Raw genomic sequence first — 12,257 nt, forward strand, 5'->3', positions numbered from 1 at the left:
GGGTCTCGCTCTTGCTCAGGCTGGTTTCGAACTCCTGAGCTCAAACAATCCGCCCGCCTCGGCCTCCCAGAGTGCTAGGATTACAGGTGTGAGCCACTGCGCCCGGCCGTCACGAGCCTTCTTGAGGGCAGAGATCAGGTCTTTCTCCTTTTGTATCCACAGCTCAGAGCGGCTGGCATACAGGTGGCACTCAATTTGTATTCAAGTGAGGCGGACTCTGTGGGACCTTTAGTTCCGTCTTAGGCCTAGAATGCTCCTATAAATGGCAACCTCAAATCTCTGTGGTCTCCAATTTGCCGGGTTTCTTTTGGAGGCTGTCATACTAAGAATAATTCATGGCTGAGAGGAAAATGATGCAAAACAATACCACACATCTGTACAGGGTTTCATATAATACTTTGTAAACTATGGATTCAAGATCCTCACTCATTTAATCCTCACAACAACCCTGTGAGGCAGGCACTATCTGGCCATCTTTGCAAGTGAAAACAAGGCCCAGGAAATCCAAATGCGTTATTTACGGTTGTCAGGTGGTAAATGACAGAAGTGAAAGTCATCCCAACCCGATCTTAGAAATAAAACAGGTCAAACCACTTCATGCATCTTTGTCTCATGCTTTTTGAGGGAGGTGAAGGGAAGGAGAGCAGAGAAACATACCCGGGCCTGTTGAGTCTTCCACAGGTCTTGGTGAAGCTTATGGAGGGCAGATGCTACTGCCTCGGCTGAGAGAGCAGTCAGGAGGGGCCCTCTTTTAAAGAGGCTTCTAGCTCCATTCTGTTCTGAGAAAATGAGGAAAAACCTCCTTACCTGGCTGCTGCCATGAAAAGAAACAGCCAGACCTCCCCCGACATGGCTTTGGCCTTCCCACTGGTCCCTCCTCTCCTTGAAGAATCCCTTCTCAGCAGTTCACTCATCACACATTTTCTCCATAACTATGTGCCAGGCACTATGGTGGGCACTTAGATAATGCTAGCTATTATTTGTTATGCACCTAATAAGTGCCAGGAACTGCGTGAGCTATTCAAATCTGAAATCTCATTAACGCCTTAGTAAAATCCTGAGGCAGGTACTTTTTTAACATGCTCATTTTGTAGTTGAGGAAATCAAGCTCAGAGAGGATAAGTGACTTACCCAAGGACACATAGCTAGCAAATGGCAGAGGTGGGGTTCAAACTCAGGATAGAATTAATTTCAGACTAGGTGGCCTTAACCTTGAAGCAGTATTACCTAAGGAACTGTATTCCCCTCCCCTCTTCCCTAGGAGCTAGGCCTGGCTTTGGCCCAAGGGATTTAGTTCTTGGGTGACTGCCTCACCTGGCTCAAGGACCCAGGGGGAGGGAGCAGAGTCTCCACCACCACTCAGCTCAGGCCTGCTCTCACAGACTGACCCCAGGGCCTGCTGCAGGACAGAGTAGAGGCTGGCCAGCTGGGCCTGGGCCTGGTTCCCAGGCTGCTGTTCTGTGGCCAGTGCTTCTAGGTGGCTCTCTGTGTTGCGCAGTTGCAGCTGTAGTTGGGCTGCCTTGGCTTCCTGGGCCCACAAGGAAGCTCGCAGCTGCTGCTCCATGATCTGAGATGCCTCCAGCTCCTCAAGCAGCCGTGCTTCCTGGGCCAGAAAGTCAGCCTCCTTTTCCTTCACCTCCTGCCTCAGTAATTCCACCTGCCAGGGAGGAAGTAAACACACTCTGAGCAGGGAGTGGATACCTTCTCCTCAGACTTTCTGAAACCTGACCCCATGCAATCCCTGGATTTCAGCAGGCTCAGCTCCCAGCAGGTAGAAGGGCTCTGAAATGAGTGTTACCCTAGATCTAACACCCGGCTGCCTATGACTCCTGACACGTGGGCCCAGTGTCATGCTAATGGGCTTTGGCCCTGGTTTCCTGTGCAGATAATGCCAACTCCCTGCTATGAACAAAACTCTGCCCTGAAACCCTGACACTGAGCCTAGTAAGACCAGTCACAATAACAATGGCTACCACTTCTTGTATGTTTACCATGTTTCTGACAACTTATATACTCCTATAACGGTTAAGAATTATCATCCTGGTTTTACGGATGAAGAAGCTGATGTTCACACAACTAGGAAGCAGTAGAGCAGGCAGGCAAATTCAGGACTAACAGGGCTCTGTGTCTTGGGGCACTATGTTCTGGGCTGTCAGTTTTCCACAGGAGCCATTCTCATCTCTGGGTCATGTTCCAAGCCCCCACTCTGCCAGTCCTGGCTTCCTCCTCCTGCCAGGGCTGTTGAGGTGCCAGCCTATCCTGGAATTAGGAAAAAGAGAAGGGTCCTCTCCATGAGAGGACTCTGAAAAATCAACCCACTGCTCCAAGGACAGGCTTCCACCAAGGAAGAGGGCTCATAACCAGATGGGAAGTACCTGGGCACTAAGCTCTTTCTGCCCTCCCTGGGCCTCCTGCATGTCCTGGCGTAGGGCGCTCAGCTCTTGCTGTCGAATAGAGTCAGCTTCTTGTAAAACAAGGAGTCTCTGTTCTTTTTCCATCAGTGACAGAGTCAGGCTAAAAAGAGAGGGGTCAGAGGGCTAGGCCATTCTCTTGGGGAATGAAGAACTACTTTCTCATCTGACTATTCTAAACATAGCATTAATAATTAAAATATAATAGAAATTGTAGTGATAATGATTACAGTAAAAGCTAGCATTTATTGAGTACTACTAAGTACTCCTATGTACTTCATGCATATGATGCCTCATTTCAATTTTATAGTTTATTCTTCTCTAGCAAATTCCACATATATCTATACAAGCACCTAAAATTCAATATCCAAATATCAATATTTGGATATTCCCACCCACTCATCTCCTGTGTTCCCCAGCTCAGTGAATGGCACTTCTATCCAGTGTCTGAACATAGAAACCTTAACCACTTTACAGACTTCTCCCATCCAATCTACAACTTACATCCAATCTACAACTATATATAATTGATTCTAATTACCTTAACAACCCTCAAACCCCTGCTCTCCTCCCCTTCCCCACTTCCCTACTCTGGTTCAGCTTTAGTATTTCTTATGTGGACAATTGTACCAGCCTCCTAACTTGTCTTCTAATGCCTCTAATTGCATCACCAAAAGGATCTGTTCTTTCTCAAACTCCTCCAGCACTAAGAATACATGCTGCTCTTCACTCTGAATGGTTGTATGTCACTCCTGATGTTTCACGTCATTACATCATAAATTGAGTTATGCCAATTTCCCCGCTTAAAACCCTGCAGTGGTTTCCTACTAAACTTAAACTACAAATTCCTTGCCATGGCCTACCAAGTCCTGAATGCTATGAACTTCTCCAGCTCATGTCACCTTCCTCATTCCCCATGTTCCAATCACACCAAACTCTTTCAGTTTCACCAAACACTGTAGGCTTTTATCTGCCTCAGGGCCTTTGCATATGATTTCTATTCCTACTGATAGAACTTACCCTCACTCCTTTTGCACAGGTGGCTTCATTTCATGCTCAGTTTAAATGCAACCTCCTGCAAAAGGCCTTCCTTAACAATCTTTGTAAAATAGGTCTCCTCTCTCTTACCCTGTTTCCTCCCCACCACGTGCCATACTCTGTAACAATTCGTTTTAGAGATTATTTGATTAATGTTTCCCCACAAAACTACAAATTCTACTGTGGCAGGGACCATACAGTCTTGTTAATCACTGTATCTCCAGCTCTGGCATAGTGTCTGGTGCATAATGGGTGTTCTCTAAATATTTACTAAATGAATGAAGTGCACGTTTTGAAGACAGGGACCATGTCCTCTCCACATGGCTACATGTACATCCCAGACGTACATGTAGACAAGAAAGGCAAGGTGGCCTCAGCAAAGAACTGTTAATGTCAGTGACCACTGTAGCCAGACAGACAAGCCACCTCCATGGCCTGTCTAGCCTACCTGGCTTTCTCCTTCTCCAGCTCCTTCTGAATTCGGCTATATTCCTGGGCCTCTCTCAACTTCTCCTGAACCTCCTGCTCAATCAGCCTCTGGGAGTCATCCTGGGCCACCAACTGAGACTTCAAGTCCTCCATCTGGAAAGTTAAGGGCATGAAGACCAAGATGCCAGGGCAGGCTAGTGGGAGGATGCTTCTCACCTAGGGCTTTAGGGTCCTGCAAGGTGTACCACAGTCAGTGGCCATTTCCAATGCTTGGGATGTTCTACCAATCCCTACACACTGTTCTTAACCCCCTTCCTCAGTACTGTTCAGCCTGGTCATCTGTCTCCCCAGCCTCACATATGCTGCATAAAGGCAGGCACAAATAAAAATCTTGGCTGAATACAATTACTGCCAAAGGCAAAGTGATAGGTAAGTGGATTGTGATTGTATTTTTTAAAATAAAAAATCAGAACATCATCTGGTATAGGATTCTGAGCAGGAGAAGTGACCTGAGTAAGAAAAGCAATCTGGTATATAAAAATACCAGATGTTTGGTGAAGATGGAAAGAACAATTGAAACTGAGACTGCTAGAGAAAACCTAAGTTCCGTGACCTTTACAGAGAAAGAGATTACTATCCCAGGGCTCTCTGCTCAACTCTGAGCACCCTTTAATTTTCCACTCAGTATTGTGGCCCACCCCCACCATCCGAAGCTCAGGCAGCAGGGCCAAGGATCCCTTGTCCTGCGGGAGGGAGTGGGAAAGCCCGGCTGTGCTGGGGAAGGACTATGGGGCTGGCGGAGAGGAGGTGAGGACCTGCTTCTGCAGGTCTATTTTATCCCGCAGCAGGGCGCGGCCCTCTTCTCGGAGGGCAGCAATGTTGTCTCTGTGCTGCTGGGCTGCCTCCTTCAGCTCCTGCTGAGCCTCCTGAAGCTGGGTCTGCAGCATCCCAGTGGTCTCCTGCAGAGGGATAGGACATCAGTGAGTAGAGGAAAGGTTCCATTGGGGCCTTGGTCTCAAAATTTGTGTTGTATAAATACTGTTTTGTTGAGTGGGCAAAGGCTGAGGCAGCAGCCAGCAATCCATGTTGTTTCTACCTCAACTCCTCACTTCCTATTGCCTCTTCCCTCACAAAGTGCACTGGCTCACGCAGGTTTCCTGGTCAGGGTCCATGAATTGGTAACAGTCCCTCACCCCGACAATTCCAACGGCCTCCTGACTGTATTCCTACTTCCACTTGATGCCACCATCCCCCTACAAACACACACACACTCTTCTCCACTAAAGCTAAAGTGTTTAAAAAAAGAAACACATACACATACACACACACAAACCATGTTCCACCCCTGCTTTTTAAATACCACCCAACAGTTTCCCATTGCCCTTAGGAAAAAACGCAAGCTCCTACTATGCCTGAGGAAGAGCTCCCACCTACCTCTCCACTTGCCCCTGAGTTTATCAAGTTGCAGCCAAACTGCCTCCTTTTTGTCCTTGAACTCCCTAATCCTTTTTCTGTCTGTTCCAGAGCCCTGATGATGGCTATTTCCTCTGCCTAAAGTGTTCTTCAAATGGCTGGCTTCTTTCTTCTTTTCAATGTCTTTATTGAGATATAATACACATACCATACAATTCACCCATTTAAAGCATACAATTCAGGCTGGGCATGGTGGCCCATGCCTGTAATCCCAGCACTTTGAGAGGCCTAGCTGAGAGGACCATGTGAGGCCAGGAATTCAAGACCAGCTGAGCAATACAGCAAGACCCAGTCTCTAGGCTGGGCAAGGTAGCTCACGCCTGTAATCCTAGCACTCTGGAAGGCTGAGGAGGGAGGATTTGCTTGAGGTCAGAAGTTCGAGACCAGCAAGAGTGAGACCCCATCTCTACTATTAATGAAAATAGAAAAAAATTAGTCAAGCAACTAAAAATAGAAAAAGTTAGTCAGGTGTGGTGGCGTGCACCTGTAGTCCCAGCTACTCAGGAGGCTGAGACAGGAGGATTACTCCAGCCCAGGGCAGCCTGGCCAACAGAGCAAGACTCTGTCTCAAAAAAAAAAAAAAAAAAAAAACTTTGTCTCTACAAAATATTAAAAAATTAGCTGGGCATGGTGGCGCACACCTGTAGTCCCAGCCATTAATACTTGGGAAGCTGAGGCAGGAAGATCACTTGAGCCTAAGAGTTTGAAGTTACAGTTAGCTGTGATGATGCCACTGTACTCTAGCCCAGACAACAGAGTGAGACCCTGAGAAAGGAAGGAAGGAAGGAAGAAAGAATACAATTCATGGTTTTTAGTATATTAATAAAGTTGTGCAACTATCATTATGACCAATTTTATAACATTTTTGTCATAGCCAAAATAAATCCCAATCCCATTCACAGTCACTCCCCATTCCTCTCCCCACCTCCAGCCACTAGTCTGCTTTCTGTCTCTATACAGTTGTCTGTTCTGGATATTTCATATAAATGGAATCACATAATACATAATATGTGGCCTCTGGTGAGTGGGTTCTTTCACTTAGCATAACGTTTTCAAGGTTCACCTATGTTATGTCATGGAGTTGTCTTTTTTTTTAAGAGTCAGGGTCTGGCTCTGTCACCTAGGCTGGAGTGCAGTGGCTCAACCACAGCTCAGTGCAGCCTTGAACTCCTAGGCTCAAGTGATCCTCCCATCTCAGCCTCCCAAGTAGCTGGGACTACAAGCACACACCACCACATCTGACTAATTTTTTTTTTACATTTTTTTAGAGACAGGGTCTTGCTATGTTGCCCAGACTGATCTTGAACTCTTGGGCTGGAGTAATCCTCACGCCTCGGCCTTCAGAGCAACGGACTGGCTTCTTTTGAAGTTTCAAGTCTCATCTCAAATGTCACTTTCTCACTGAGGCCTTCCTTAACTACCCTGTCCAAAGTGACTTCCTTTGAATCACTCTCAATTATATCATCCTATTTATTTCCTTTATAGCACTGAAAACAAATGGTAATGATCTCATTTATTCTGTGTCTGCTCATCTATTGTCTGTCTCTGCCACTAGCATGTAAATTCCTTGAGGGCAGGGACTACATTATATTGACTATTGTGCCACACCTGTATGTACTTGTCATGTGTTAGCACATACACAGGGCCTGGCACATAAGAACTATTCATTGTTGAATGGGTAATGAATGTTTCTTTTATTTCCCCACCCAGGACAACCCTCCATACCTGCTCCTTTAACTTCTGGACCTTCATGTCCTGCCTTAGCCGTTCCAGTTGTTGGCTAGCATCTGCCAGCTCCTTCTGGGTTTGCAGCAGTGTCTCCAGGAGGGACACTCTCTCCTTCTCTGTTGCCAGCTGCATCTGTGGAGGGGTAGGAAGGGCAAGGGCTTGTTGGCTCATGGTTATCATGCTTATCCGTGAGGCCACAAGCACGTCCCAGCTGCTCTAGGGCTCTTCTAACAAATGAAGTGGGGTCTGAGGACAAAGGAAGGCCTGAGCCCATGGATTCAGAACCAGGAAGTGCAAAGATTGTCAGGTTTGCAAACTGACAGGATGTGGTAAATGTTAGCCCTCTCTCAGGAAGTACGACATACTGCCGGCCCTGCAGCTAACGGTGTGGATCACCCTGCGCACTAGTAGCTGTGGGTAGCTACACTCTCTTCTGGGAGCCCCTCCACAGCACCACTCTTGGGAGTGGAAAAGGAAATGGTCAAAGGTAAGAGGTTTGCAGATTTGGATGTGCAGCTCCAATCCTCCTACTTTCCCACCTGGCATAGGGCACTCTCGGCCTGGGTCCGTTCTTCTTCTCTCTGTGCCTGGATGGCCTCAGTTTCTGTCTGTTGTTCCCTCAGCCTCGTTTCCAGCTCCATTTTTTCCCTCTCTAGGCTCTCCAGAGCCTTAGCCAGCTCCTGCTGGTGCCAGGAGCGCTCTTTTTCCTGGTCACATGAAGGAAATGCTGTTAGAACCGAATGGGTCAGGAGAGGAGCAGAAAGAGCTAATCGCTAGCTGTGTGACCTCAGTACCTCTCTGAGCCTGTTTCCTTACTGAAAAGTGAGGCTAACAATCCTTGCCTCATCTATCTTACCAAATTTTATGAGAATCAAGTAAGATTTATAAAAAAATCAAATAATACATGTAAACATGCCTTCTAAAGTACAGTTGTCCCTCATGTATGCTATGAATATCTGTTATTTCTAAAGCAACCACATCATGGTTGATGATTGTAACAACGAACTGAGGCGCTGACTCTGGCTCTCTGCTGTCTCTTCTCCTTTGCTCAGGGTTGCAGAGTTGGCCCCTCAAAAATCAGGCCTAGCTCAGCAAAGATGACTCCCTACATTATTCACGAGCTTTAGAATAGGAGTCCTTGTTCTCCCAGAGGTCTACCAGTGACCAAAGCCTTTCCCAACTTCCCCAACTAGTTAAGAACCCTCTATTATGTTTTCAGGATGGTGGTGAAGGGCCCCTGAGTTGGGCAGTCTGGGTGACAATCTTTAAACTGCCTCTACTAGTATGACCTCAGCCAATTTCTAAACATCTCTATGCCTCAGTTTCCTCATCTACAAAAATGAGGACAACAACAGTGCTGTCCTCCTGGGGTTGCTTTGAGGATTGGGATAAGTCATGTAAATCACTTTAAATGTGCTTGACACACTGTAGGCAGTCAGTATACAATAGCTAGTTTCCTCATCATATTAGTCATTCCCTGCACCTTTACTTACTCTGAAATGCCCGTAAGTTTGTAGTTATCTATTCATTTAATGGGAATGCCTCTTCAGCCCTTTCCAAGGTCTTTTTTTTTTTTTTTTTGAGATAGAGTCTCTGTCTGTCACCCCAGCTAGAGTGCAGTGGTGTCATCATAGCTCACTGTAACCTCAAACTCCTGGGCTCAAGCAATCCTCCTGCCTCAGCCTCCCGAGAATAACTGGGACTAGAGGAATAGGCTGCTGCGCCCAGTTAATTTTTATATTTTTAGTAGACACAGGGTCTGGTCTCGAACTCCTGAGCTCAAGCAATCCTCCTGCCTCAGCCTCCCAGAGTGCCAGGATTACAGTGAGCCACCGTGCCTGGGCAGTTCTTTTTCTTCATAGAACTTTCAGAGACGTTTACTCGTTTATATATTAACATATTTAATGTTTAATATCTGTCTTCCTACCAAGACTTTAAAATCCATAAGGAGAACCATGTCTAGTTTGCTTCCTACCATATTCTTAATAGCCAGCATCATGCCACACAGTTAAGTACCAATCAACATTGCTTGAATGAATGAATGACTGAACACATCAGCTACTGGACTGCTAGCCTAAGAATGGCATTGTATAATGCTGCAGTTATAGGACGGTCATGAATGACAAAGCTTACACTCTGGTTCAAAAAGCCAACTATAAAAATATGGGAGAGGCCGGGTGCAGTGGCTCACGCCTGTAATCCTAGCATTCTGGGAGGCTGAGGCGGGCGGATTGTTTGAGCTCAGAAGTTCGAGACCAGCCTGAGCAAGAGCGAGACCCCGTCTCTACTAAAAATAGAAAGAAATTAATCAGACAACTAAAAAAATATATAGAAAAAATTAGCCGGGCATGGTGGTGCATGCCTGTAGTCTCAGCTACTCGGGAGGCTGGCAGAAGGAACGCTTGAGCCCAGGAGTTTGAGGTTGCTGTGAGCTAGGCTGATGCCACGGCACTCTAGCCCGGGCAACACAGTGAGACTCTGTCTCAAAAAAAAAAAAAAAAGTGGGGAAGATGAATTTTAACAGTAGTAAGGTGTTTACAAAAAACTGATCTATTTGCTCCATATGAGTTAGAAATGTGTTATGGCTACAAGAACAACTAATTCTGTGATGTCCAGGAAGTAATAGTTCAGCATTGCTAGTTAGACCATGAACAGAATATTCTGCCCAGTTCAAAGTACCACCTTCACTCTGGGACATGAGTAAATTATAATAAGCCTAGAGGAAAGCAACTATGTTGGTGAGGTATTTAAAGCAAATCTAAGGCTGACTTGTTTCAGGTAATAGACTTTGCTCAACATGAATTTTCTGATAACTAGATCTATCTAAAATAAATGGGCAGCTATTGATGGAATACAACAGAAGCTAAGCAACCATTTGGAAGGGATATTATAGAAGTGGACATAGCATAAATAGTTAAAAATTTGGGGTCTTAATCCTTGTTCTACCATTTATTAGTCATGTAACCCTGAGTGACTTCTCTATGCATTTATTCACATTTAATATGTGAATAAAGCATTTCGCATGGTGCTTGGCATGGGGAAGTGCTTAGTAAATGTCCAAGGATATCCAATATCATTACTGTTAAAGGGGATATAGGGACTAGATGGAAGAATGGAGAATATAACTTGTAAGAGTTTTTCTAATTGCTAGGATTCCAGGAGAAGGCAGTCACTCTTAAAACTAACAGACTGTCAAGAGTTGTAAGAGGGCAATCAACATTCCAATCAGTAGGGAGATCATGAAATCAGATAATCAGAAGTTAGGAGGATGATCTGAATGAGAAAAAAGGAGAAAAGAAGGAAAAGGCCCTTTCATGACCCAGGTATGGCCATAATAATCAATCCTTTCAGGGAAACCAAGGCTATGTAGCTAGCTTACCATTCAGCAGTTATATAGCATCTTTTTCTTGTGGGGTTTTTAGTAGATGATATGACTGATTCTTGCTAGGAAACTGCCTTCTGGACACTGTTCACTCAACGAATATTTTCAAGTACCTACTATAATCTAGGCACATAATTCTAAAAACAAGCAAACTTCTAGTTATCATCTTGCCAACAGGTCTGCCTCGTATTAACAATCAAATCACAAATACACATCAAGCTCAAGTCAACTTCCATTTTCTGATATCTGACAAATAAGATCTCTGAACACCCCAGCTACAAAATAGCAAAAAATGCTGGATAAAATAGTAAATATATATTTTAATGTATTACTGAATCAGCAGGAAAATAACAAAAATTCCACAGGAGCCAAAATCAAAGCAACACCTGTGATGTAAAGAGGTAAATGAGCACAGAACTGGCTTTCTACTAGGGACATTTGTTGTGCCATATAACCTTGAAATTCATTTTGGGACTATGTGGGGAAAAGAGGAGATAAAGGTGGGGAATCTGATAGGAGATTCCCACATAAATCTGGACTTCCAAAGGGCTGAAAATATAAATTAGGGAAAAGAGACTAAAAAAATGACCAAGAAGATATGAAAAAATAACTGAATAGAATATCTAGAAATAAAAAATTTAGTAGGTGAAATTCAAAACTTGGTGAATAAACTAAATATCAGATCAGACACAGAGGAAAAGGGAAATTAATAACTAGAAGAGAGATCTGAAAAGATCACCCAGAACACAGTATGGAAAGAGAAAAATAAATATGGAAAATGTAAACAAGAGTGAAGATACATGGCAGATAGATTAAGAAGGTCTGATGTTCAACTAATCAGAGTACAGAAAGAGAGAAAAAAGTAGGAAAGAAGTTATATTTGAAGAGATAATATATGAGAATTTTCCAGAATTGATGTTTCAACATGTAATCTTAGATTCAGAAGGTCCAAGAAGTTCCAACAGAATAAATTTTTAAAATACACACTAGACACAAGAAACTGCAGAATGATTAAACTGAGAGCTAACTTCTCAATACCAACACCGTTGAGAAAAAGTAACTATCATGCTAGAATCTCATACCTGAAGTTTATACCCACTGAAACTATATCTTTCAAGAATATTGTATCTTTCAAGAATAAAAGCAAAATAGAAACATTTTCAGACAATTTACTACCAATAGACCCTCACCAAAGGAAATCCTATTCCAGTCAGAAGGAAAATAAATCCCAATAGGAAGTCTGATATGCAAGAAGGAATGGTGAGCAAACACTTGCAAATTCATCATTGTATCTAACCAAATATTGACTGTATAAAACAATAAAAATGCATAATTTGCGATGTTAAACTAGTTAGAACAGAGCACATTGAACAAAACAGCACATACATCAGGGAGGGGCAAATGCAGGTAAAATGTTCTAAGGCCCTTGTGTCATTGAGGGAAAGGGTAAAAACACTGATTTGCTTGAGATTGTATTAAGTATTTATTTCAAAATATTAAAGGTAACCACTAAAATAATTTTTTAGAAATACAGTACACATCATCCAAAGTTGTAGAGAGAAAAAAAGAGGTGAGAAAAAAATACAACATAATTACCCCAAGAGGGTAATTTAATCCTCTAAAAGAAGTTAAGAAAGGTGATTTCTCCTCTCCAAAAGATATAAAAAGACAGAACAAAATAGCATAAGACCATAGAAATAAATACAAATACAAATAAAATCACAATAAGACAAATCGACAAAGTTCTATAATAAAAAAGAAACACGAGGCCGGGCGCGGTGGCTCACGCCTGTAAT

General features: G+C 43.8%; 1 protein-coding gene across 7 annotated transcripts in view; it reads right to left on the reverse strand.

The window, feature by feature from the left end:
• The window catches only part of CEP250 (centrosomal protein 250kDa), a 50,047-nt gene that overhangs the window by 12,151 nt on the left and 25,639 nt on the right, over positions 1-12,257 (reverse strand). For all 7 annotated transcript variants that reach the window (XM_012637724.1, XM_012637723.1, XM_012637725.1 and 4 more), the window contains 7 exons: positions 7,619-7,786; positions 7,077-7,211; positions 4,694-4,837; positions 3,898-4,031; positions 2,376-2,514; positions 1,315-1,657; positions 658-779 (listed from right to left, as the gene is read on the reverse strand). In XM_012637724.1, the coding sequence (XP_012493178.1) occupies positions 658-779; positions 1,315-1,657; positions 2,376-2,514; positions 3,898-4,031; positions 4,694-4,837; positions 7,077-7,211; positions 7,619-7,786 (1,185 nt within the window). The remainder of the gene's footprint in view (positions 1-657; positions 780-1,314; positions 1,658-2,375; positions 2,515-3,897; positions 4,032-4,693; positions 4,838-7,076; positions 7,212-7,618; positions 7,787-12,257) is intronic.

This window comes from Propithecus coquereli, unplaced genomic scaffold, assembly GCF_000956105.1.
Source record: "Propithecus coquereli isolate 6110/MARCELLA unplaced genomic scaffold, Pcoq_1.0 Scaffold122, whole genome shotgun sequence".
NCBI lineage: Eukaryota > Metazoa > Chordata > Mammalia > Primates > Indriidae > Propithecus > Propithecus coquereli.